Here is a 25,662-nt window from a genome sequence, read left to right as displayed (position 1 = left end):
CTAGCAAATGTCCTGGAGAACAAGGCCAACTGAACACCTCAGAAAGCTCTAAATGTAGAGTTTTTCTAACTCGTATCTGGGGATGACATGAGCAGAAAAGTGGGTTCCCTGACAGCCTTGTTCATTCTCTCTCTCTCTGATCTCAGAAGTTTCCTGTGAAACTTTAAGCGTGTTCTTTTTAAGTATTAAGTGCCCAAGGAAGATGGCTTAAAAATAGAATGTAACTTAATTTAGGAAACGACAGCAAGCTTCAATGCTACCTTTCAAAAAAAATAAATAAATACATAAAGGCTTTGACAGATTTCATTGGGGTACCTGATTCGGATCTTAGCCACAACTGCGTCATCCTGGAGCAACTTGTTGATAACAACTAAGCTAGTTGTAAAGTTCAAAAAATAAACAAACAAAAACCTTGATGTTTTCATTGCAAGAATGTCTGAGGCAAATTTCAGTGATCACGTGATTAAAATGTGCCTATTAATTCAGAATGATGTCATTGTGGGAGAGATTAAGGAATTAACTCACAGCTACTTTAAACACCTTGTACTTTATCCTTTATTAACTATGACTATGCAAGACAAGGTATAAAGATATACACAGCAATCTCCTTGTAAGAAAAGCTATTTTCAGAATCGCTTTTAAAGGACTTGATTGCAGAAAATGTATGTTCAATTAAATTCTGTCTCCAAGTGTAATATAAGTGTATTTTTATGTGAATAGCAAAAGAGACAAAAGAAAACCAGTTCCCTCTGAGGATTCACTGTTGCACTGGTTGTTCTTGCAGTGACAGCTTTTGAAATACAGGAAACTAAGTAGGACATAAGCAATATAAACTTAATTTGTCTGGCAGAAACAGTGAAAAGAAGCATTTACTTTAAGCATTTTTAGTAATCTCAGATCCTACTGGTGACTTTTTTTTAATGACCAGTTTTATTTTGGCAGGTCCCTTTACACAGGAGAAAAAATAACAGACAAGCTCACACCAAGCACCATTTTCTTCTTGGATTAGATTGTTCTGTGAGAAGCTGAGGATATCTGCTGATTCATTTTACCAGCCAGAACAAGTACGTAAAAAAAATAATCTCAACCACAAATGAATAATGGAAATGGGAAGACTGAATGGCAAATAAAAACGCGCTCAGGAAGAGTCAGAAGTTGAGGCTTGTCTTGTGCAGACTAGTAAGAGAGGCAAACCCCTGGAAGAGACATCTTGTAACCTGTTATGGTTAGGAGTCTCCTGTTCCTAAGCAATATTAATGTACAGCAAGTTTATACCTGTGCATTCTTGTTTCAGAATGGTCCTTTAAAGAGTTGATTTTTATCCCTTCCCTAGCGATTAACCACTTTCTTCCCACCAGGAAACAGAACACCCTGAATAGTTGGGCTCCTGACAACTAGAGAGACGTATTTTAGCTCTTACATTGATTTGGGGCAAACAGCAGAGCATTTTTACCAAAGTATGCACAGTACAGGCTACCAAACGCAGGCTAACGAAGGTTTCATTTTGTTTCCTGACAAGAAGCAGAGCAGACGCACTGCACAAATCACTGCTCTTGCCTCCTCACTCCATAAATCCCGCTGGCTGCCTGGATCTCCTTTCCGCTTCCTCCTCCTCCCTGCTCCCCAAGCCTTATTTTTTTTTTCTCTTTTTCCCCAGCAACACATCCCCAAAACCCACCCTGCCTGCCCCGGGAACCCCGACCAACTCCCGGCCCCCGCTGGCCGAGGGAGGCGCGGGGCTGCTCCGCCCGCCTTGGGCTGGGCAGAGCCGGGGCGGGGCGGACCCGCGGCGCCCCCCGGCGGCCCAGGCTGCCGGAGCCGAGCCCGGCCGTGCTGAGCCGGGCCGGGCCGGGCCGGGCCGAGCCGGGCCATGGCCACCTGGCGGCGGGACGGCCGGCTGACCGCCCTGCAGCGCCTGGGCTGCGCCGGGCTGGCGGGCGCGCTGAGCCTCAGCCTGACGGCGCCGCTGGAGCTGCTGACGGTGCTGGCGCAGGTGGGCACCTGGCACTGCCGGCAGGGGCTGCGAGGAGCCGGCAGCAGCCTGTGCCGATCCGAGGGGCTGCGGGCCCTCTGGAAGGGGAACTTCACCGCCTGCCTGCGGCTCTTCCCCTACAGCGCCCTGCAGCTCGCAGCCTCCCGCCGGTAAGCGGGGCAGGGGGACGGGACGGGCAGCGGGGAGCTGCCTGCGGGGGGTACAGCTTTCAAAGCTCTGGGATGGTGTTTGGGGGTCGCCCGGCCCCTCTCTCTGTGGATGCGCCTCTCCAGGCTCGCAGCTTTGCTGTTTTATTTATTTAGTTGTAGCTGCTCTTAAGGCTGGGTGATAGGCTGGGAGCATATGAAGGCAGAGGTGTTCCTCAGTGAGGAGTGGCTGACAGGCTGGTAACTCTCTTCCGCACGTTCACATTCCTCTAGAAATGCAGTTACAGTGCTGCCTACAGGTGTGACTGCAAAATCTGTTATTTGAGACCAATCTATTTTATCCCCTTACAAGTTTTCAAGTATTTATATCATCTATATCAAAGCAAATAACTAAGTCATGACTCAAATCTTTTCCCTAGTGTTATGCAGCTGCTATTATGTAAATCTGATCATTTTTTAAGTTGATGCATGGCATTATTTGCTTTAAAATCTCATTGTCCATAATACCCAGGTGCTAGATTACTGTAAACCAGGGAAGGTCCGCAGCAAGGTCTGTACAGAGCAATGCTGAGCCAGCTCTGCCAGCCTGGATTCCTAAGATTCCCATTTGCTGCCAGTATCTTTTAGGCATTGAAGGGACAGCCCGACTGTTTACCCGCGCCAGCATGTTTTGCCAGTTTGAGGGTTGGGTTTCTTTTTCCCTTTTTATTTTTTTAAGGTCAGCTACGTGCAGGCTGTGCATTTGACATTTCTGCCCAGCTGGGCGATGGGTTATTCCAGTTCGTAGGCTGTGCTGGGTGGGGAGAAACATGGGCTCAGCGCGTGCGGGCCAATCAGGCCTGTTGTGGCTCTCACCCGGGCTGGCGCGCAGCCTGCTGAGGTTCGTCAGCTGTCTGGCTGAGCGAGAGTCATCTCCCCAGCTCTGCCTGCGCCTTTCAGGAAACGAGAGGTGAAGCGGGCTTGGCATCGGCGGCTGTGTTGTATCCTGCTCACGATGAGCACAGCAGTCAGACAAGGATATGGACAACAGCAGAGTGAAGGCAGAAACAGCGATTTGAATGGAACTGAAAGTTCCCAGAAGAGTCAGCGTGCTGCAGCATATATACCAGTTGATTTTGAGCAAAATAACTGGATTGTTTGTTCAGCTTGGAACACAGTACGTGCCCTTTGCAAGGCTACAGTTTGCCTCCGGTTTGCACAGGGCGTTCCTCTCGGTTCCAAGTGGAAGTAGGCTACCAGGAAAACTAAACAAAAGCTGCTTAGGCGTATTTCTTGGTACATTATTTGGGGATTTTTGGTACATAAAGGCAAGAAAGACAAAAAGAGAGTAATGGTGTGCAGTGACTTCAGAAAATTGTGCTGCCCGTAGCAGGAAGAGGTGGGCTGATCGGCAGCAGCCCGGAGAAGGGCAGAGCAGAGGCAGCCAGGGCTGGCTGCTGAGCAGCTGGGAATGAGCTGACTCCACACTCCTCCTGTGGTTACAGCGCACAGACTTTGTCTTTCTCTTGCTGTGGCAGTTTTAAATGTTGTCTGGGTAGTGCTCAGAGCCACCCCCTCACACATTTGTGCACGCACAGGAAGATCAGGCTGTGTTGCTTTAGGAACTGTACAGGTACAGGAAAAAAAAAAAAAGCCCTTTCACTTCTGCTTGGCTAGTCTGTTCTGCGCCACAAGACAAGTAGATGCAGGGATCTGCCGTGCAGTAGAAAACATCAGCTGAGCAAGCAGTGACTTGTATATCTTTGCAAATGATTTTGTTCTGGACACGGTAACACTGTGTAGTTTAAAAATCTGCTGTTTACACAGTTCAGTTAATACTTCAGAAATACAATAGAAATAAAATACTTCAGAAATACAATGGTAGGTTTCTTCATGTCCAGGTAAGATTCTCCCCTCAATTCTTTTTACTTACTGCCTCCGTGACACTTCTCACTGATTTAAGAACACTTTACATACATAGAAAAGTCCTTCTGTGAATCACAGATCTACCAATTGTAGGTCAGCCTTTAAAACTCTGTGCTTCTATTTCAGAGTCACAAATTTAGATTTAACCTCCTGAGCGTATTCATGCTTGGACATAAGTCTTCTCTAGAAAAGTATCCCTGTGGACCCTCCTGTCCCAAGATAAGCAACAGAGGAAGGTTCAGTTGTTCCCAGAAGGCCTGTGATGGAGTTACCTACATATTTCTTCTTACATGGTAACTTTGACTAGAGAAAAGCCTCGCAGGAGGTTGGACCAATGTCTGTAACTCTGACTGATGATCAGAGAATTTCTTGCAGACATATTTTAAGTTACAGTAATTTTCAACCTGTAGGGAAAATATAAATGAAGATTGAATGGACAAAAATGACTTTTTAAGTCTCTTGCAAAGCAGGCAAGTAAATTGTTTGAACAGGTAGTCTCCATATATCTGAAGGTTTTTTTGTTGTTGAATTGGTGCTCTGGACCTCCAGCAGGGTACCACAACTCCAGCTGCATGAGTTTAGTCTGTGCTGGGAACTGTGGTGCAGGCTGAGCTACACAAGCTGCTGCTAAAAAAGTTCTTCCAGGTATTGGAAGCATTTAAGCTCAGTAATACTAAAAGCAAAGCAAATTGCATTTGGGGAGTTCTCTATTCCAGCCCCTGACCTAGCTATTATCTTTAACTTCTGTATTTCAGAGCTCCTCTGCAGCCATGGATTTACCCTAAATCTGTTTGGGCTCTTAGGCACATCATTTTGCCTCTGCTGATGTTTGCCCGTCCCCTTATTCTGTTTCACAGAGATCTGATGCTTGTAAGGTGTTATACAGCATAGTAAGGTCTTAGATGAAGTATATATTGAAGTTTCAACTTCTGCTACTGAAGGAGCTTGTGAGCAGAAGAACAATAACATCAAGAATAATCTGCCTTCTTATTTCATGGGTTTTGTTCACGCTGCCATTAACAGTACCTCTTTTCTGTGCTTATTCTAGACTTGTTATCCTTTTCACGGATGAGTTGGGTCATATTTCCCACTGGAGGGCCATCATAGCAGGAAGTCTGGCTGGCATGGTTGCAACCATTGTGACTTACCCTACTGATGTAATTAAAACCCGGCTCATTGTGCAGAATCGCCTGGAACCATCTTACGAAGGAATTCTTCATGCTTTTTACAAAATTTATCATCAAGAAGGACTTCTTGCACTTTACCGTGGTGTTTCACCAGCTATATTAGGTAAAATAATAAAGGGCCCTCTTTAATATTAATCACCTCATTGCACGTTGCTTATTGTAGCTATATAGTGTATTTGTTTGCTCACTTGATTCAAAGCAAACAGTAAAGTTGATCTGTAGAAGGTGTGTAGATTTAGAAGGCACAACAATACTGGCTTCTGCTGCAGCATTGTTGCTTCAAATTATGACCCAGTGCATAGCATTTATATATGGTTAAGCGTTCAAAAAGACACTCCTGTCCTTCTTTTATAGATGATCTAGTTATGCTAAGATGTAGGACTTCCCTTGCTTAACTCTTTAAAAAAATATACACACTGTGTTCCTAATTCCTGCCTAGGTGTGAGGGTGTCTCCCTGGCTGTTTAATGAAACCAGTGTGAGCAGTAACACATAGCTGATGTGAAGATAGTGATATTCTCTCTTTAAATAAGAGAGAATTTTAAAAGCCATTAAATGACTTTTAAGTTATTTACCATTCATAGTTTTTTTTTTAAATGCCACTTGATTTTGTCTACTTTTTCACAATACAGTGTTACAAAAATCTATACTAATAATGTACAGTAAAATCTAGGAGAGCATGAAACAAACAAGAGGACGGAAGTATTCCTAATCAGCTTGACTGAAGAGGCAGCTCTGTTTACCTCTACAGCTGCTAGGGTTGGTCTGGAGGAAGAGCTTGTTGCAAAAGAGCTGACCTGTCATGAGACTAAATCACCAAATAATTCTGGCAAAACATGCAAATTTTAGTATGCAAATATGTGCATCCATCACCATATCTAGATGCTGCAATATGGGGGTTTGGTGGTAAACCAGTGGTTAAAAATTTTTAAAAATATTTAAATATTGATCTGGTCTGAGCAATGTGAGATGTAAACTGGCAGCAGTTCGTGCTGTCTGTCTAGGCCATGTGTTGAGCAGCTGTTTTCTTGGTGTAAAGTGTGCTGATGGAAACCTTCTCTGCATGACTTGCTTTCTAGGTGCTGTTCCATTTTCTGCGGGCTCATTCTTTGTTTACATCAATCTGGACAAAATCTGGCGAGAACCTGTAGTTCGTTTCACTCCTCTTCAGAACTTCATCAATGGCTGTGTAGCAGCTGGGGTAGCACAGACGCTTTCTTTCCCCTTTGAGACTGTCAAGAGGAAGATGCAGGTACAAAGCATTGATGTTGCTAGTACTTTGTTAGAGGTTCCTGTTTCAGGAGCCTGGGACAAGGTTAGCCAGATGATCAATACTGCCACGTTGCTTCACTTACCAGTAGGCTACAGAGGCTTTGTTCTGGGTGTTTATGTTTTTTTGTTGTTGTTGTTGTTTTTTAAACATCTAAAAATTCATTGTTAAAAGTGTGTTGTTACACTTTTAAGGTGGGTTTAAGTGTCTCATGGGATTTGTTTCCACTCAGACTCTGTGTCTTTAGCTTTATTTCTTCTTCATAGCAATTCCATCAAATTCTCACAATTCACAGTTGGTAAATCTTCTGTCAAATACAGGCATTCAGTTCCTTTGGTGGTAAGTGGGATGAATGAGACCAATGTTATTTCCAGTGTTTGTGTGTCTGCCGTTTATGCCTGACCTACATACTGGCAACCACAAGAAACTTGTGCAGCGCATACTAAATCTGAAAGGTCAGAACTATCCTCACTCTTTTTTTCTGACTCCCCTGGATAATGGATGACTTCCCAGTTGCTGGTACTGGTGCTTTCCTGGAGCATCAACAACTATATCCGTATATATTATCTTGCTACTTCTTTTTCCTGAAAGTTTAGTAATAATGATTTAACAAACAAACAAAAACCAGCCCACAGCTTCCATTTCATTGACATAATTCATTTGATGTTGTCTTCTTTTCATTAGAACTTCACTAGGAGAGAGTGGGTGAGTAACTGTCATCCTTTGGTGGCTCTCTGGCTATGGCATAAGAATTTATTCTTTCAGCCCAGTTCATGGGACTGTAAAGTTATGGGAAGCTTTTCAGATCTTACCCAAAAGTACTCATTTTGTGTGGCAGCATTACTGAATCTCCCTTCCCCCATACCCTGGTTGGTAAGTCACAAGCTAGAAAAAGGTTAGGGGAACCTGTGAATTCCCCTTTCCAGTTCCCAGGGTTCCGTTTTTCAGGCAGGCCTCAGACCTTAAAATGTCTTTGGTAAGAAAGAGGTTCTGAGCATGAAAACTGGTCTTTTTTTCCAGCTGTATCAGTAGGACTATGAAAAGCAATTACTAGAACTCTTCTTTTTCTTTATGTCCTTAGGCTCACAACAATACTGTTGTCCTGAAGAACAGCACATCAAATGCTTTCCTTTTTTTTTTTTTCCATATTAATCATTTTCTGTTGATACATCACTTACTTATCAGTCAACATTCAGTTTTCAGAATCCGTTCAAAAGTAACTTTCAGTAGTGAATGGTGTGATAACTCATTTCCGGGTCCAGCTTTGTCTTTATAGGCAAGCAGAGAAGTGGGATGAGCCAAGCATTCATTTTGTTGCCACTAGGCTGTGCTCTTTCACTAAAGGGATGCTTAAAACATTTGACTGGCATTTCTAGAATAAGAATGGAATTGGATTTATTTCTTAAATATGTAAGAAAATGTTATGTTAAAAACTTATCTCAGTGGAAGAGAGGCTCAACAACAGGGAGGGGTTTTTTCCTCATAGATGCATTGCAGCAGTTGAATAATGATTTTCCAAGCTTAGAGAGACAAGACCTGATCAGTGACTTCAGAATAAGTCATGGGAGAAAGCTAAAGTGTTTTGGAAGTAGCTGTCAAGATGTAATAGCCCGTAACTTGTTTGGTACTGGAAATGCTGTAAGTCATGTAGGCTTGTCCAGAAGTGAGACCCTCTGAATATCACACCCAAGCTGATGCCAGGAGCTGACTGGAACTTGTATAAGATGATCCAAAAAGTATGTTTTTCACAGTTAACATCAGGATATCGCCCGGTCATGCAGGAACCTGCTCTGCATTGCACTCACTTGCTGGCCTGCTCAGTTTGCAGGGTGGTGATCAGAAGAGAGAAATGCCTAGGACAGCACCAGAATGAATATCTTGCAAAGGGACATAGGAGTGAAGAGAATAAAGAAAGGGAAAACAGATTAAAAACATTTCAGTGTTCTGTAGAAAACGGGAACAGACACCTCAGAGTTCTTATTTTCCTTAGCCATTTTATTCTGCTCAGCCTCCCTGCAGTGTTTCACCTCTCCTGCTGATAAAAAGAGGGATGTACTGAAGAAGCCTTTAGCTACCCGTGGGCCTCATATGAATGTTCAGCACTGCATGTAGGGAAATGCTGGCTTTGTTTTGAAGCTATGAATGATAGGTTTTTGTATGAAGAGGAAGCCAGCACATTGTGGAGGTTGCTATCAGATGGAGGTAGTGTATTGCCAAAGACCCTTGCAGAGAACCTGTTAGTGATAGGGAAGTAGGAAGCTGTAAGGCAGCCTCAGGAGCTTCAGAAACTGAGAAAATAGGGCACAAAGCTGTCCTCTCTGATTCTGGGATTGAGTACCTGAGACCCAAACATCCAGTTCGGATCTTTACCTGAATGCTCAGCAGTCTTGGAAGAGTTAGCTCCATCCACCTCCTCATCTAGAAAAGCACAAATCATTTGCAATAATTGCAAAGAAAAAATTGCTATGGGAGGAGGAGAAGTGCTATTTCTAACCTCTGTTGTAATCATTTTGTTTCATCCTTTCTCATTTTACGTATCTGAATCCTACAGTCCTGACGTCAGCAGCTTCTGTCAGTGACATCTGTGGGAGTAGGAGCTAAGTGTCAGAGAACAATTCTTCCTCTGTGTTTTGGTGGTGATTTATGATGTCAGATTTGCTCTGTAACCATGGCTGCTTCCCCCTCTGCTGTTAGAATTATCTTTATCATGTTTACTTTTTTCTTCCAAGATGCTATGTTTGCTAAATATACTTCAATGGCTTTCTTAAAAGAAATATTAATTAACATGGTTGAGTCTTACTGATTATGCGAGTACTCTTTGTTGTGATTATCCTAGTTTTATTCCTTTGTCTTCCTTTTTTCACTTTGCTCCTGATTGGCACGTTAGAGAATTAAGAGGTACTTAATGCATGTTTCGGCATGGCCATATGGCTTTTGTTGTGCATCTGTAGAAGGGGAATGGTGAAGGAGAGGGTTGTTCAAAAGGGTGTTCTATACTAAATGTTTCCTGACTCACTCTTATGCTCTGTCAGCTTCTGACCAAAACCTTACTGATCATTATATCCTTCTGACTGTTTGTTATTCCTGCCTTTCCCTCCTCACCTCACTATCACCAGTCATTGTTAAACCCAGTATCTAAGCGATGTTCAAGTCCTGCACTTTTATCTTGCAGGCTTATTTAAGTGCATACAAGAAAACTGGAGAAAAAAAGAAAAAAAAAAAGGCAGAGAAATGTCTGCCTGTAAAGGAGTCTGGGCCTGAGGGAAGCCCTGGTAATATGCTTCTACTTCCCTGTACTGTCTTTTTGTTGATGATGACCTTCATAAATGCATGTAACACTGAGCTCTGGCATTTCAGCAAGGAAGGATGAATTCAGAGCTGTTATATGCCTCACAGAAGATTATTATTAGAATGACACCAATCCTAGGCTATGTGAAGAAGTGAGTATCTATAAACACACAAGTGGTGAGTGCAAACCTAGTACGCAAGTCTGGCACCTCTCTCTGTGTATATGACCCTCAGTGGCAGGCTCAGATACCCCTCGCTGGCACTCCTCAGCTTTCACTCCAAAATGATGTGGGATTTTGTGTGTTTTGCTTTACAAAACCACCAAAAATGACCCTGAAGTCTCACAGATAATCCATCAACTGTACAGACACTTTGCACCTGCTTACATGAGCAACTTCTGCTCGCTTTGCAGAATCTCTGTCTTGTGCTCATACTCTGCTGGTATCATTTCTTTTAATTTCTGGAATGAAAACCAGTAAATGCCGCTTAGAAATAGCTCTGCCATCAAACCCTTCTAAAATAGAATAGGGATACTTTTAGTATACTGCAGGATTCAGCACATTTTTGGTGTTGACTGCACAGAATCCTTAAGTTTTGAGGGCATCTCTCAGGAGAAGGCATTGTTCAATAGCATCTGATCTTTCTGTTTTAAAATCCAGGCTATGAATTCCCTCCACTGCTGTAAACAAACAAGCTCGTTGTTCTTGCTTAGTGTAGACTGCTGCCATGCATCACCCAAGAAGTGGCCTCTTTTCAGTGACAAAAGTGAACCGGTTAGACCTCAACTGCCTATAAATCTGCAGCCTGGGGGAGGGGGGTGTTTATATTTTGTTTTGGTTTGTGTTTGTTGTTGTTGTTGTTTGTTTTTGTTTTGTTTTGTCTTTTGGAGCACAAGATACTCTGCAAGCATGAAATCTGTTGTAAGTTATGTACATGTTTTGAGGTCTTTATAACGTCAAGAAAACGAAGCATTTGCTTTCTTCTTGAGGTAGCTTGTTTTAAGTAAATGCAATCTCCAGCCCTGTTGGCACTTTTCTTGCCTGAAGCCAGTTAAATAATATATTGTAGTACTTTTATTTGAGTATTTAAATAAAAATAGTTCCCTCACTATGTTTCTTGCAAAGTAGAAGTCAGTGTTGTAGGAACCCAGTGGCTGGGCTATAAGCAACGTTTTGGAAAAAACATAAAAGTTCATTTGAAAAGCACCTTCTCCTTGCTGAAATGGGGAGACAGTGCTCCTGTGCTGCTTAAACTTGAGCAGTTTACAAAGAGTGTGCCATCACTGATGATCTGGTACAGGCATGGCAGCCTCGGAAAGCTCTCAAGCTGTGGTGTCCCTGCTGTTTGTGAGATCTGTGTTTGTGTCAGCTGGGAATATGTTATTGGAGTCGTGACCTGGTTTAAAAATAAGAAATGCTTTTTGGGTCATGTGGTTCACATGACATCTCAAAAGCATACGTGCTCTGAGACTTGGTGCAGGGAGACCCTTCAGTGGTGAACTGCATGGGAGTCTGAGTCTTGAAAATTTTCAGAGATGGAGCCATTTGACCACAAATTGGGGCAAATTCCATGGTATGGAAGCACATAAGGAGCAATATTATTACTTTGGGTATGATTTCCTGTGGAAATAAGGTTTGTGTGGTTCCCAGCTGTCTGTCCTTGCCCCCATTACTTTCGATTCTGCAGTCCAACTTAAGCTCAGCTTGACAAAGGTTTTGGTGATACTAATTTCTTTAAGATTTGTGAAAGAAACTGCACAGATAGAAATTAAATTCTAAAAATATTCTGCCTGAGGGGGAGGATGCAGTGTTAATTCTTACTTTTCTTACTTCTAGTCCTTGTGATTTTGTGTTCCCCTTTTCCTTGCTGGTAGGGTTCAGGCATCAGCAAGGTCTCAATATGCTAGTTGTTACTTCATATTTTCTCCTAGTTTCTCTAATTATTAACAGATAATTAATAGACTTCAGATTCTGGTTTAGGTAAAATCCCTTCCTTTCTCCCTTTTTGCCCTATGCCTAATGGCTTTCAGCTACCAGCATTTTTATTGTTCTGGTGTCACTATAAAAAAAATTCATTCTGCTGGCTCTGAGGCTATCATAGAATCGTGCCCTTCTGCTTTGGGAAGTACTTGGTTGAGTAAACAGTTGAGACAATGCCCAAAAATAAAGCTACCTGAGACTAATGCGGGCTTTGCCTTCTGTAACAGCTTCAACTAGCTTTTGTACATGTGAACAAACCTCAGGTATGTTTCTCTTAGATCCCCAAACTTCCACAGGAGAGCATCACAGAGCCTGACTGCCTGTGAAGGTGAAACACTAAAGAGTGACAGTGAAAAAACTCTATAAGAGGGAAAAATGGTAAATTAAGAATCAGAAGTAGAACTGGGCTGATCTAATAGCCAGGTCTGCCTTGTGACAGTTTGTGCTACTTTTAGGGGTTTTCTAACCCTGTTCATCCAAGGTGGCGTGGTAAGGACCAGCGAGGAGCTGAGGTGGATTACAGCAGTTGTTTACAGGTACAGTGGCCTTCTGAAGAAAAGCAGGAAATTGCACTGTGCCCATTTGAATGCAGGAGGGAGGGCAGGACATAATTCTTTCTAGATGGTTTTCCCAGACTCTGAAGTGGCAGGTACACTCCCAATCCTTGGCTGTGCCAGCTAAGCGTGACCACTGGCCTCTTACAGCCTCTGCGGCTCTCTGAGCTGAGTGAGAGCTCTCCCTTTGGGGCAAATCAGATGGGTTAACACAACCCACCTCTTTAAACCTTGTAAACTCACACAGCTGACAGGGCCTGACATGGAAAGGCACGCTGCTGTGCACACACAGCTTGGATGGCCATAACTTTTAGCAGAGAAAAGGTAATGTCTCCAAAGCGACAGCTACTGCTGTTATCCCCTGCCATGAGTGCTCTTGCATCAGTCATACAGGGAAGCCTTGTACTGGTTTGGAACATGTCTGTGCTTGGAATGATGATCCTGTGATATAACTGTGATTAATTGTGCAAAATAGTCCATAAGCAGGAGCTAAAACTTTGTGCACACTCTCTTATATCTGATTTATTCTGATATGGTGTAATTCTGCATCTCACCCACATGAGGCCAATGGAAATATGTCCACTGTAAAACCCCAGTCCTGCAGAAACATTAACTTTCTCCCCAGATCCTACAAAAACAGCAGGAGATGTGGGAACTAGCATTGTTCTTCACTGTGTGCTGCGTAGGACCAAGCTACCCTGCCTGAGGGTTTGTACCATTAAGCCAACCACTGCTCATGTACCTGAAAATTGTGCACCCATTTGTAAGGGCTGAGCTGAATCATCAGGCAGTCTGAAACCACCCAGAAGTGTCTGTGCGAGGGTTTGCACTACCTGGAGAAAAAAGACCTCTGTGTTCCATCTGGAAGATTTCTTCATAGCACAAGTGTTAAAAGCATGGAAAGCTTGTGTTCAGTACTAAGGGAGGGATTCTGCAACACACCACGAAGCCTCAGGATGCTGGATCGGCGATAACATATTTAAAGCTGAGTCAAACTCTTCTGAAGAAACAGTAAACTGTTGTGCATGCCTGCTGCCATTAATTTCAGCAAGGCAAAAAGATTTGGCCCCGGTTCAGGTTACAGAGGAAAGGACAACATGTTCCTAGAGTGCAGGAAGCTGTAGGTCAGCTGCTTTGCTGTGGTGCTCTGGAAGCAATTGCCTCCTAATAGCTTGTCATGGTTTACCTTACCACATGCCTGAATACCTTTGGTGGACTTTATGTTCCCGTGCAGGGGTAAGTCAGTGTTACTAGAGCACTGACACAGAAAAGAGCATGACTACCAAGTAAGGCTGTCCTCCAGGAGGAAGGGTTGATTTGCCCAAGACTGTGCTTTTTTTTTTTTTTTTTTTTTTTTTTTTCACCCAATTTTAATACTTGTTTACATTTCAGTTGTTTCTTATTCTTCTAAGTATTCAGTCTTGACTTGAGTGAAGTTTCTGTGGACTGTAGTGGCATTAGCCCGAATGAAAACTGCAATTTTTGTCCTTCAGTTTCCTTTGAACTACACTTACACTTGCCTCATGCAAGCGCTCTTATTAACCCAGACTACACAGACATCTTATTTTAGCTTCCAGATTAAGAGCATGAACTTTTGAGCTCTGTTGTAAAATGCCTTCCTGTGTGTTTGTTTTTTTTTGTATTATTGAAATTGACAGAAGTGTAGGACACACAAATCTGCTGAAAATACATACATAACAAACAATTTTACTGTATCTACCATCAGAATAGCGTACTTCCTATGGCTGCTATAGTACTGCATAGTACTATAATATGCCAATGGTACTGCATACTCCAAAAACAAAGAAAAAACAGAAAGAAAAAAAAGGCAAAACTTTGTACCAACAAAGTTTTTACAAACAGGAAAGGGGGAGGGAAAAAGTACATTTAATGAAAGGGAAGTATTTCCACATACTCTCCTTTAACATGTAAATTCAGATAGTTGCAAACCAAAATGTCCTGAACTGCAAGTGGGAATTTGGGATCTGCAAAACTCTGGGCACAAACTCAAGTGGCGTAACCACTGTGCCTGTGTTCCACATCCCTGTTCCCTGCTTTGTGCCTGTGTTGCTACTGTGAGCCTTGAAAAGATTAAAATGATTGATGTTCTGGTGGGCACAGCTCTCACTACAGCTGCGGTGCACTGCATCCATCCCGTCCTGAGAGGAAGGGAATAGGAAGGGAGGGCCTGGAGGAGTTCATGGAAGAGGAAATTTCTAAAAGGGTCTGTGAGATTAGTTCCCAAAATAGCACTTTGTTGTTCTGGCAGTCACCTACAGACAGTAGGAGAGATGGTGTCTGGGAAGTCTTCACCTAACAATTGTCTTTAACTTGAGCGTTGTCACAAGACTCCACCCTTATTGAAATGTTTGGTTTATATAAAAGATGTGACCCAGACTGCAGGTTGGAAGTTGTTGGGGTTTTTTTTTATCCATTGCTCTAACTCTTGGATTTAGTTTGTCAGAGTAGAACAGACTGTTGACTTTTGGCATGTATTACACTGTCTTCTTGGAGTTGGTGGCCTTTGGATTCTAAAAGACTGGTTTTGAGAGAGCAGATAGAACCGATTCTGTATTCGCTGTGCTTTAAGGAGAACCCATCATCTGTCAGATGTAAAACGATTAGCAACTTAACCCAGCTACTACCGTGACTTGGCACTCTATTATATCAGTGCAGCGAGCTGTGCTTCATCTCCAGCCTTCTGCGCTGTGAGACAATTGCAACTGGAGGGGAAGGAAGTCCTGAAAAGTGTTCATAACAGGCAGGTAGCATCAGCCCCTGTAGCATCAGATGGTGTCAAAAGAGAGGAATTTAAGCCACTTGGAGGTCCATGGTGTGAAATGTCTCTGTCCACAGACCTGATCCTTCTGGAATGAGGTTTGTTTGTCACAATAGGTTTCTCTGGAAAAAGGTGGAGGAACTAGTCTGGTCTGTTTAGTTACTTCCATTTTCTGGCTCTGGTGCCATGGGGTAGTTGTGAGGATTATATTGTTGAGGGTTCAGAACTTCCCAAAACCCACAGCCATCTTTTTTCATTAAAAGTCTTGCCAAATGAAACACCTTCCTACTTGTTTCTTTTATTAATACATTCAGACTTTGTTTAGCTGTGTTCCAAAATACTGAATTTTTAACTATGTCCTAATGCAGTTTTTTGTTGTTCCTTAGCAGTAGGTGACTCTGAGATTCTGTGGACAGCTGCTACTTAAATGCAGCTAAGGTCTTAGAAACATACTGCTTCTGTAAAGCAGAAAGACTGGCAAAGCATACTTCACCCCAAAGACTGAAATCTTGAAAATGGCTGTAACCATAGTGAATGTTACTATAAATAACTCTTCAGTAAATCTCTTAAGAGGTCAATCAATGTCTGTGGACAAATCGGAAACCTGAGGTTTTGACTTAACTGTTCCTTTTCAACCGTCTTCTGGCTGTGTTTGCTGCATGCACAATCTTACTGAAATGTGCTGCATGCTTGGAGCCCATATTAGTGTTGTAGGGAAGAGTACTGCAGTCAAGATCCATTGATATGTGCCTTTGCAATGTATACAGTAGCTAAGGGGATTAAGTTAAACTCATGCAGTTAATTCTGGCAGGTCATGCCCTGCCTACCACAAAGGGACTTAAAAAGGAAGGAAATGGCGTGCTAGCAGCATTCCTGCTTTCCTGAAGCATTTCAGAGAGCTGTTCCTCTTCACCGAGTTGCTGCCTGTAACCGTGCTTTACCAAAAAAGCTCATGGAAACTGGCAGATGGTCTGGAAAGCAGAACAGGATTTTGATTCCAGCTCTCCTATGACTGTGGTTGCATTATTAAGGATATCTACATTATTTTGGTGCTCTTTGTGGTGCTACTGTCACCATTCTTAGTGGAACTGGTCCCTGAAGTCTCAGCTGCAGCACTCAGCATCTTCTATAACATGATCATGAGAGTCTTTATAGAGGAGTTTCTCAAGTCCTGTCAATTAAGGCTTGAAAAATTATTTCTCTTTGCTGGATTTAGCTGTTTCTTCTTAAGCTTTTATACCTCTTCAGTAACAGAGCCAAGCAGGCAGCTTCCTCGTAGCGAAGGAGCGGAGGTGAACATGTGCATGATCCTCAGCTACCAGAGTAGCTCTATTACCTTGATCTTTCTATAAAGTCAGGGCTGGTAATGCTGTAAAATCCTGGCAGTTAAATCCCGTAACGTCTGCCTCTCTGAGGCATAAACCAGGAAGCTGTGGGCACTTACACCAGAGATGGGAATTATGGAAACAGCTGTAGCCCTATGGAGCTAGAGAGGCCAGTGTAGACTAAAAGGGAGTAAGTGATTAGAGCAGTAGTAGAGCACTGCTCTTTCCTCTACAAATGTAATCCCTCTCTTGCAAATCAGGTAGGTACAGTGTTGAAAAAGTTCAGAGGGAAGCAAATACAGGCGCTCTCTCCTGCTTCAAGTGTGAAAGACCATGGATTAAATCCTCAGCCCTACTCTTCTCTGGGATAAAAGAGACAGGACATGACAAAGACGATCCAGAAAATACCTGTGCAGGATGCGGTGAAAGCCTGTTGCCTTCTCTCAATACAGACAGCTGCTTTCCCCAAATGACCTCCCAAAACCCTGTCAGAATGAAACTGTATGGTTTTACCTGAAGCCTGCCATCAGAAGCATTTCACACGTGTCACTCATAAACAAAAAAAGTGAGAGGAGCTATATGCAGTCTGTGTGGTGGTTAATTTTTTTTTTGTGTGTGTGTGTGTTAGCTTCTAAATTTTCACTGCAGATTTGCCAGTAATGCAAGAGGATGCAACAGTATTTAAACCATATGATTAGCAACTTGTCTTGTATACCTGGACCATGAATCTTGATCCATTTCCATTTCCACTGTCCAAGTTGCCAAGTATTTGAAATGCTATAGCTCAGGCATCTAGAAAATGTCATCACCACTTGTCAGTTAACAAGAGGCTGTCATCATAGGCTTAGCAACTCCGAGGAGCTGTGGGTTAGTTTGGACAAGCGGGGCAAAAATGCTTCACCACATGGTGTTTCAGGTCAAAGAGGGGATAATAATACCCACATTCACCAATCAATTAACTGTACGAGTCCTGTTCTTATCAAGCTTATGCCCTGTGGGGATTGGCTTGTAACAGACCAGTCATCAGTTGTGTCCAGGGTCCCCACACTCTCCAGACTGAGAATTGTCACTCGATGTGGGTATGAGTCCCTGATTTGCCAGTGCAAAATAAGCCCCCAGCTGCATATGGACAGATGGATGAGGATGGGATTATTCAAGGTCAGGTTATCTTGTCTGTGCTAACACAGTAGGAGATTAATGAAGGAAGGATTTTGCTGTTAAAAATGACCTGCTACACCTCCTCCGTGTGAACCGAGACAGTCTACACTGCAGCTAGGAATGTGTCTGCAGTCCAGCAGGACGTTCCCAAGCTCGCTTTAACTGGTTTGGATCAGCTGGCTGTGTAGGGAAACACAGCAGCACAGGTACCAACTGCTCACCTACAGCCCTTGGCGGGCTTGTGCAGCCTGGGCTGAAATGTGGCGTTCCTTTTCTGCTGTGCTGTTGCTACTCAGTGCGTAGGGCAGTTCGCCCTTCTCATTGCAGTGTGGACACAGCCTGAGCAGCCAGACTCTTCTGTGCTCTCCTGTTGTGATCGTTACTACAGGAAGGCACCGTGGTGTCCAGGGCCGACCCCAAGCTTCCCACTCGTAGGTGCTCTAATGCCAGCATTGTAAAATACCTTTCCCGAGACCTGAGCAGCTGGCAGGCGTGGGCTTGATGTGCTTCACAGCTCTGGTATTGATGGTTTCTAGTAGTGACATGGCACAAAAGGAAGTACTGGTGGAAATTACTGCTCTCTTTCTCTTTCACACCTATCAGAGGGCAAGATCCCTTCCTGTTCAATTTGTGTTTCAAGGCAAAACAGTAGATTCTATTTGCTTAACAGAAGAATCCAGATGAATGTGTTGAAACCTGCCATGAAGTGTTACTTATACCAGAATGGAAGTTACCTACCTACCAGCATGGAAAAAATAATTATCTTTAATTACCTTGGTTTTCTTTTGATTGTTATAAATCTCCCTGGGTGTCTCTTGAACAGGCGCAGAGCCCTTGGCTTCCCCACTACGGAGCGGTTGATGTCCATTTCACTGGCATGGCTGACTGTTTCCGGCAAACTGTGAAGAACAAAGGTGTACTCGGACTTTGGAGTGGACTCACACCCAGTCTGCTCAAGGTGAGGTTTTGCTTTCATCCAGTTAACTGAAGTAAGACACGCTCTTGGACAATTAAAGTTATAAGGCATATGACATCCCTCCGTGCTTATTAGCAGCTTCTGGATAATGGAGCCCGTCACAGCCCAGGTGTAACCTCAGGCAGGTTACAAACCAGCTTTGGATCATAGCTTTGGTCATATTTCCTCAAGTGCGAGTTTGGCTTCCATACGTCTCTCCTTTCAAGTTCATTTGAATGTCTTTAGAGAAGGGAGTGCTGCTAACACACAAGTCAGAGTATGGCTGGGGAACTGCAAGCAATACACTTAAAACAGCTAAGCAAGTTCTCCTTTTCTGCTCAGCTCCAGTAATTTGACAGATTTACCTACCTATAAAGAAAATACCCCTTGTAAAAAAACACTCCCACAGAAGTCAAAAGAAGTATTTTGCAATGAGCTAGCGGTGGACCAGAGCTGCTGATTCTGCACAGGGCAAAAGAAGAAGGTTCAATCATTCTGCAGTATGGAGAATAAAGCCCACATTTGCTATTAGGAATTGCTGAGGTTGCTTAGGATTTGCTCAGCTATTGTACAAGCTGTGATAATCTACAGGCTAGCACAGACCTTGTTCCTCATAATATCCTTATAATTTATGTTCTAATAAACTATTAGTTTTAACATTATGCAGGGGCCAGCCTAATTTGAGGTGACTATGGCTTTATATAAATTATCATAGCTCTGTTAGCAGATCACATCTAACCTGAAGTTCCAGAAGTTTTGTTTTTAAAAATGTAAGAATACTATTCCTGTATCTAATATACTGCTTTTTTGTTGTTGTTGTTTTGTTTGTTTGTTTTTTAAATCAGATTGTTCCATACTTTGGTGTTATGTTTAGCACCTTTGAATTCTGCAAGCGGGTCTGCCTGTACAGAAATGGTTATATCGAATCTCCTTTAAGTTACAAGCTAACTCCTGGTGTGGATCAGAGTTTACAGCCACAAGAACTGAGAGAATTAAAGCTCCTCCGAAGAGAAAACTTTGAGCCAAGGAAATCAGCTCTTGAAAACTGACATCAGAGTGTTCATTGCAGAAACTTTTTCTTCAGAAACTTTGCAAGAAAGACATGCTAAGCTACAGGTACCAGCATCTCACCAGATCGTGTGGTTTTAGGATTGAGATACCAGTGTGAGGGATGCCTAAATCTTGTGTCTCATTTCCTGAATGGATACAAACAATATGAATATCAAGTGCACACTGAAGAGGAGAGATGCAACTAGTCTGGAAACACTATGCTACTGCAACTTGAACTGATAATATACTAGGTGCTTTTCGATGCTGAATAGCCGTTCTAAGATAAAACCACTTACAGAGAGCATGAGAAATTAAATGAGTACAAGCTGCATCTTCAGAATATTGAGAAAATTCAAATGGATTTTTTGAAGCAACCTGAGATAGCAAGTCATCAGAAAATGATGAACAGACTACAGACTATGTACAACATGCAAGCATTTCTACTGAAATGTTTTTTTTATTATTATTTTACGTGATGATGTGTGGACATGGCGTTCTGAAGATGCAGAATTAGTCCGGGTTCATTCACACTCCAGAATCCGCTCTTCAGTTTTTGAGACTTACTTGAGAATAATAATTTTGTACAAGTCTTTGGCATAACAATGAAAATATGCTGCTGCAACTGTGTTCTTGCTAACAGACCATATTACACTGGAATGACAATCTTAGAAACTTAAGTGCATACTAGAAAATCTCTCCCCGTTTCTCCTGTGTTGTTACTGCATGTATGTGAATTATTTCAGGCTTAGAAAAAAAAGTTTTCCATATATTCTCTGAAATATTTCCTGAAAAATGCAGTCCTTATATTTGTTAGATATTTGAGAGCCACAAGCCTTGTGATGTTTTTCAGCATTCTTAAAGCTCTATTTTTATATTAAACTACTTTCCAGTTCCTGTGCGCAGCCCCAGGCCTACTGTGCTGCTCAGAACATGCCTGCAGAATAGCACTGTGACTTTCCCACCTGAACTACTGCAGCCTAGGAGCCACAGCACGTCCTTAGGTAGGAGACCCTCTGCAACACCCTTGGGTTATTGCCATTGCCAATGCAATTGAAAGGCACCTTCCTAGAGAAAACCTTAAAGCCTGTGTCCACACGGGAAGGTGGCCATGCCCTCTGTGGTATGTCCCACTGGCCTCAGGCTGCAGCAAGCTGCGAATCACTGCAGCTCTAGGGCACGTGCACCCGCTGTTCTCCTGCCCTAGCTGCAGCACTGCCTGGTTTCCCCAGCTCCTCGTGTGTTTTTGAACCACGTGTGTCCCTGCTGAGTGGAAATAAGTAAATCTTACAAACAGCTTGGTTAGGCCAGGTCACAGCAGAGTGAGGCAGTGGCAGATCAGCGCAGGGACAGGCTGTCAGTGTGGGGAGAGATTTGCAGGAAGATCAGGGATGTTTGTACGACCAGCCTTGCGCCTAACTCACACTGCTGTACCCTGCAGCTGAGGTCTTGCAGTGTCGCCAGTAACGAACTTGCTCAGTTGTGCTATGGTGGTGCTGCGTTCTGGCTTTATTCTCAGAGAGAAATGCAGGCCAGGATGGCAAAATCCAAGATGGTAGCGAGCAGACCTGCATCACACTGAGGCTGTAAGTACTTCTGGCTCTCATCAGCCTGCCTGGTGGATGTGTTTATCTGTGCCTCAGTTCCCCTACCTGCACAGCGTAGGCAATAATTCCGAGATTTATTTGGGGTGTATGAACAAGGAGATGTGACTTGTGAGTGAGCTGGAGGGAGTTAATTTTTTAAGAGTGCCCTTACCTCTTCCAAGTATACTTTTATATGTGTGTATATGTGTATTTTTACTACTCTATTTCTTAAAGATTGAGTGATGGGTGCACATGAATGTCTGATCAGCTCTTCCAACCTCATCAGTCGAAGTTACCTCTAACTTGCTTCCGACATGCCAATAACCCCTTTGTACTCTGAAGAGCTATAAATCACTTATCAAGCATTTATCAGCACCGTGCAGTCCCATCTACTGGTGCCAGATCCCCCAGAAGGTGCCAGGGAGAGACCCAGCGCTGCGGCGAGGTGCCTCAGCAGCCAATCCATGGGCAATGGCGCACGATAAGCACGAAGCTGCCAGCAGGGCTGACCTGCAGGCTCAGCTGAGGTGTGCGCCCTGTCACTCGGGTGCAGCTGTGGTGTGTGCGCCCCTGGGGCTCGGCCAGCACCGAGCCGGGACTGCAGCTGCGGAGCCTCCCGCTGCCGGCCCGGCCCTGCCCGCTGCCCCCGGCCGGCCGCGGCGCTTCCCGCACGCTGCGATGAGCCCCGCCGCTCATTGGCTGCCGCGCCGGCCCCGCCCCGCTGCGGCGGTCCCGCCCCCTCCTTCCGCCAATGGGCGGGCGGGACGCGGCGCGGTGGCGCGCCACCGCCCACGTGTCCGCCGCCGCCCCTATATAAGGCGGCCATTTCGGCAGCGCGCCCCGCTACCGCCGCAGCGCCGCCTCCCGCCCGCGCCTCGCCCGGCCTCGCCTCGCCGCCTCCCGCCATGGCAGATGCGGCCGTGTCCTTCCTCAAGGATTTCCTCGCCGGAGGGGTGGCGGCAGCCATCTCCAAGACGGCCGTCGCCCCCATCGAGAGGGTCAAGCTGCTGCTGCAGGTGAGCGGCGGGGACGGGGGCCGCGGCCGCCCCAAGGTCGCCGCAAGGAGATGGGGAGGGGGGCGGCGGGTGGGCGCGGGGAGCGGAGCTGACGGCCGTGTGTCGGCCCCCGCAGGTGCAGCACGCCAGCAAGCAGATCGCCGCCGACAAGCAGTACAAGGGCATCATCGACTGCGTGGTGCGCATCCCGAGGGAGCAGGGCGTCCTTTCCTTCTGGCGCGGCAACCTGGCCAACGTGATCCGGTACTTCCCCACCCAGGCGCTTAACTTCGCCTTCAAGGACAAGTACAAGCAGATCTTTCTGGGTGGCGTGGACAAGCGGACCCAGTTCTGGCGGTACTTTGCCGGTAACCTGGCATCCGGAGGCGCCGCCGGCGCTACCTCCCTCTGCTTCGTCTACCCCCTTGACTTTGCCCGAACCCGCCTGGCAGCCGATGTGGGTAAAGCTGGGGCCGACCGAGAGTTCAGCGGGCTTGGTGACTGCCTGGTGAAAATCTTCCGGTCGGATGGCCTCAGGGGCCTTTACCAAGGCTTCAACGTGTCCGTCCAGGGCATCATTATCTACAGAGCTGCCTACTTTGGCATCTATGACACCGCAAAGGGTAGGTGGAGTGAAATCGCGCTAAAATGGAGTTGCAGGCCTGCAGCAGACCTGTAGTGTGTGTGCTGGTGGCTCACCTGCTGTTCTCACGCCAAACCTCTTTTCTGCAGGAATGCTTCCTGACCCAAAGAACACCCACATCGTTGTGAGCTGGATGATCGCTCAGACGGTTACCGCTGTTGCCGGTTTGACCTCCTATCCTTTCGATACGGTTCGTCGTCGCATGATGATGCAGTCTGGGCGTAAAGGAAGTAAGTTTCTACCTCCTTGTGTTGGGAAATGCTGGGCATAACAGAATCAACAGTTGATGGTGGATCTGAGGTGAAGACAGAGCGTTTTAGTTTTTGCCAAAACCTGTCGATGTTCTCACATACCCTGCAGTTTAAAGGAGGGGCTGCAGAAGTAGCTGTCAGGCAGATCTGCCTGCAGACAGATCAGTCTGTGCAGCATTCCTGTAAAGTGGCATGCACAAGTCAGGTTTATTTCAGTATGTAGGAAGGGCAGAGCTTGTCCAAGGATGTTGCAAACTAGCGTCTCTGGGCCAGGAAGCAACGTCCCTACTTGCAGGCTCAGCCTGGCTGCCTGCAATAGCTTTTGGTTGTGGAAGTGCTGGTGTCTAGCAAACAGTAGCTGCCTTCTGCTCAAACCAGTCCTTCCAGTGTCTCCTGGGGGTAATCCAGCAGCAACAGTATATCTCCTGGGCCATCTCCTTCTCTAACATGATAGTACTGGGGAAAGTAAGTCAAGAAATGGAATGTACTTGAGGTTGTAAAACTGTCAGATACACTAGGCCTCTTTGACTTGGATTTTGGGGGTCATGGGCACCTGATTCCTAACGCTGTCTGTTTCCTGCAGCTGACATAATGTACACCGGCACTATTGACTGCTGGCGGAAGATTGCCCGAGACGAGGGTTCCAAGGCATTTTTCAAAGGTGCATGGTCCAATGTACTCCGAGGAATGGGTGGTGCTTTTGTCTTAGTTCTGTATGATGAAATCAAGAAGTACACATAAGTTATTTCTTGTTGTGAACTGGCATGTTATAATATGTTATCTATGACCATTCATGGACTTGTATGAAAACTGTCTAGTTACTAATAAGTGACAGATATTTATACAGGTTGGCATGGGGCAGGGGCAACCGCCTGCCCTGTCTTTCTCAAGTCATTCCCCCCTGATGGGACTTAAACATGGTTTCTATTTCAGTCACTCCTGTTTAAAGAGTACAAAGAAATAAAAATCTGACACCGATTCACCTTGTCTCGTATTTGTTCTCACAGCAGCTGCAGTGTGAGGGGGGTGAGGGACCTCTGCATAGTGATTGTAGAGGAGGAAGACTGCATCTGGTCTCCAGCAGGTGAACACAATGCAGCCTGCAGAGAAAGCTGCGTAGTGTTTCCTCCCTGATGGAGGCCAGCAGTGGGTGCTGCAATGGGGACTGGTAGTAACTAAGGGGGATGTGCTGGCCTTGTGCCAGCAGTCCTGCCTTTGGCATGTCTGTTCTGTGGGATTGATTAAACCTCTTTAAAAATGTGAAGTGCCCAAACCAACCTTCTCCTGCAAAGCATCGGCCCTCCCTGCTGAGCTAAATGGCTGGGAGACTGGGGAAATGTCGAAGGAATATTTACTGCAGTCTGGAAGAGAAGAGCTGGCATCACATGCTCTGGCTTAGAAACTGAACTCCCTACTTGGACATGTTAAAACCCAGCCAGAGAAAATAAGCGCAGGTAATTGCTGCTCTTTCTTTAAAGCCCCTGGCTAGATTCACCTTTGCACGGAGGTGCTGCGCCACTGGGATGTAGAAGGTGGTTCCTGTGGCCTTGCGGGGTTCAGCAGGCAGCGAGCCAGCTCTCCAGACCCATCGCTTACCCCCTGAAAGCTGAACTTTTCCCAGCCCCAAATCTGGAGGAGGGAGGAAATTCCTCTGTGCTGCTGGGGCAGTATGGGGAAAATGAGACTCCCAGTGTGTGTGGTTTGGCCTTTACCCAGACTTCTTGGGGTCTGTGAGCTGCCCGAGCACAGCTGCTGGTTTGCGTGCAGCCAGCACCAGGCCAACAGTGGGCGATTCCTCGCTGCCTCTCTTCTTTGGTCCTCTGGCTGCTTAGATCTGCTGGAAACAGTTAATCACTGAAACTGATCTCAGCTGCTGTCCGAGGCAGGTAGACACGTGCTTGTGTGCCAAAGGGCAGGAGCTGTTGTTACTGCTGAAATGGAACCGGGGCAGCTGGGTGTAAGCGCGGTGCTGGCCGCCCGCAGCCAGCACGGTCAGGTCGGTGAGAATGGCTGAGTGACTTTGTGGCTGGGGACAGTGGCACAGGTTGGCACGGGGCTCTGCGGATGCCAGAGAGGCTGCAAGTCCTCAAGAGCCTCGGCTGCTGCTTTTCAACCATCCTTGGGCTCCCGTGGTTGAGCTCTCCCCACTACCTGCAGTAGGAACAAAATGGGCTGGAGCATTCCCCGTGAGCAGCAGAGCTGTGCCACCAGCTGCAGGCACCGTGCTGGGCCCCAGCAGGCTGTGCAAACACAATTAATTAAGGGCTCTCAGAGGTTATCGCCACCTGCTGCTGAGCTCTCCTGGATTTAAAGGGTCTTTCTGAAGGCTTTCCTCCCGTGCTGGGAGCACAGGCCGGCAGCATGGGGCACCTCTGGTGCCTCAGCAAGTAGTGTGGGCTGGGGGCCAGGGGCTTGTTGCTGTGCCTGCCTGCTACAGGAACGCATCTCTGAAGAGGTAGGGGCTTTGTTATTGTGGGGGTTTTCTTTTTAAACACAATTTTCCTGTGAGGAGGATCGACCGTCCCTCAGGTCATGCTCTGCTCCTCAGGGGCTGCACCTTTGCTGGCGTTTGTGGTGGGCGAGCTCCCGTGGTGCCGCTTTC

At 45.4% G+C, this 25,662-nt stretch overlaps 2 protein-coding genes across 2 annotated transcripts; both read left to right on the top strand.

The window, feature by feature from the left end:
- Positions 1 to 1,866: 1,866 nt before the first annotated feature.
- SLC25A43 (solute carrier family 25 member 43) lies at positions 1,867 to 20,490 on the top strand. Its single transcript, XM_032196059.1, has 5 exons — positions 1,867 to 2,142; positions 5,093 to 5,334; positions 6,310 to 6,482; positions 18,407 to 18,541; positions 19,384 to 20,490. The coding sequence occupies exons 1-5, from the start codon at positions 1,871 to 1,873 to the stop codon at positions 19,585 to 19,587; spliced, it is 1,026 nt and encodes a 341-aa protein (XP_032051950.1). The 5' UTR covers positions 1,867 to 1,870; the 3' UTR covers positions 19,588 to 20,490.
- A 1,531-nt stretch (positions 20,491 to 22,021) lies between these two features.
- On the top strand, positions 22,022 to 24,038 carry SLC25A5 (solute carrier family 25 member 5). Its single transcript, XM_032196060.1, has 4 exons — positions 22,022 to 22,187; positions 22,303 to 22,789; positions 22,899 to 23,039; positions 23,644 to 24,038. Exons 1-4 carry the CDS (start codon positions 22,077 to 22,079, stop codon positions 23,799 to 23,801), a joined length of 897 nt encoding a protein of 298 aa, XP_032051951.1. The 5' UTR covers positions 22,022 to 22,076; the 3' UTR covers positions 23,802 to 24,038.
- The last annotated feature ends 1,624 nt before the right edge of the window (positions 24,039 to 25,662 follow it).

Source organism: Aythya fuligula, chromosome 13 (assembly GCF_009819795.1).
Source record: "Aythya fuligula isolate bAytFul2 chromosome 13, bAytFul2.pri, whole genome shotgun sequence".
Classification (NCBI taxonomy): Eukaryota; Metazoa; Chordata; class Aves; order Anseriformes; family Anatidae; genus Aythya; species Aythya fuligula.
The sequence above is the reverse complement of the archived record's forward strand: the minus strand, read 5'-3'. Positions and strand labels throughout refer to the sequence as shown.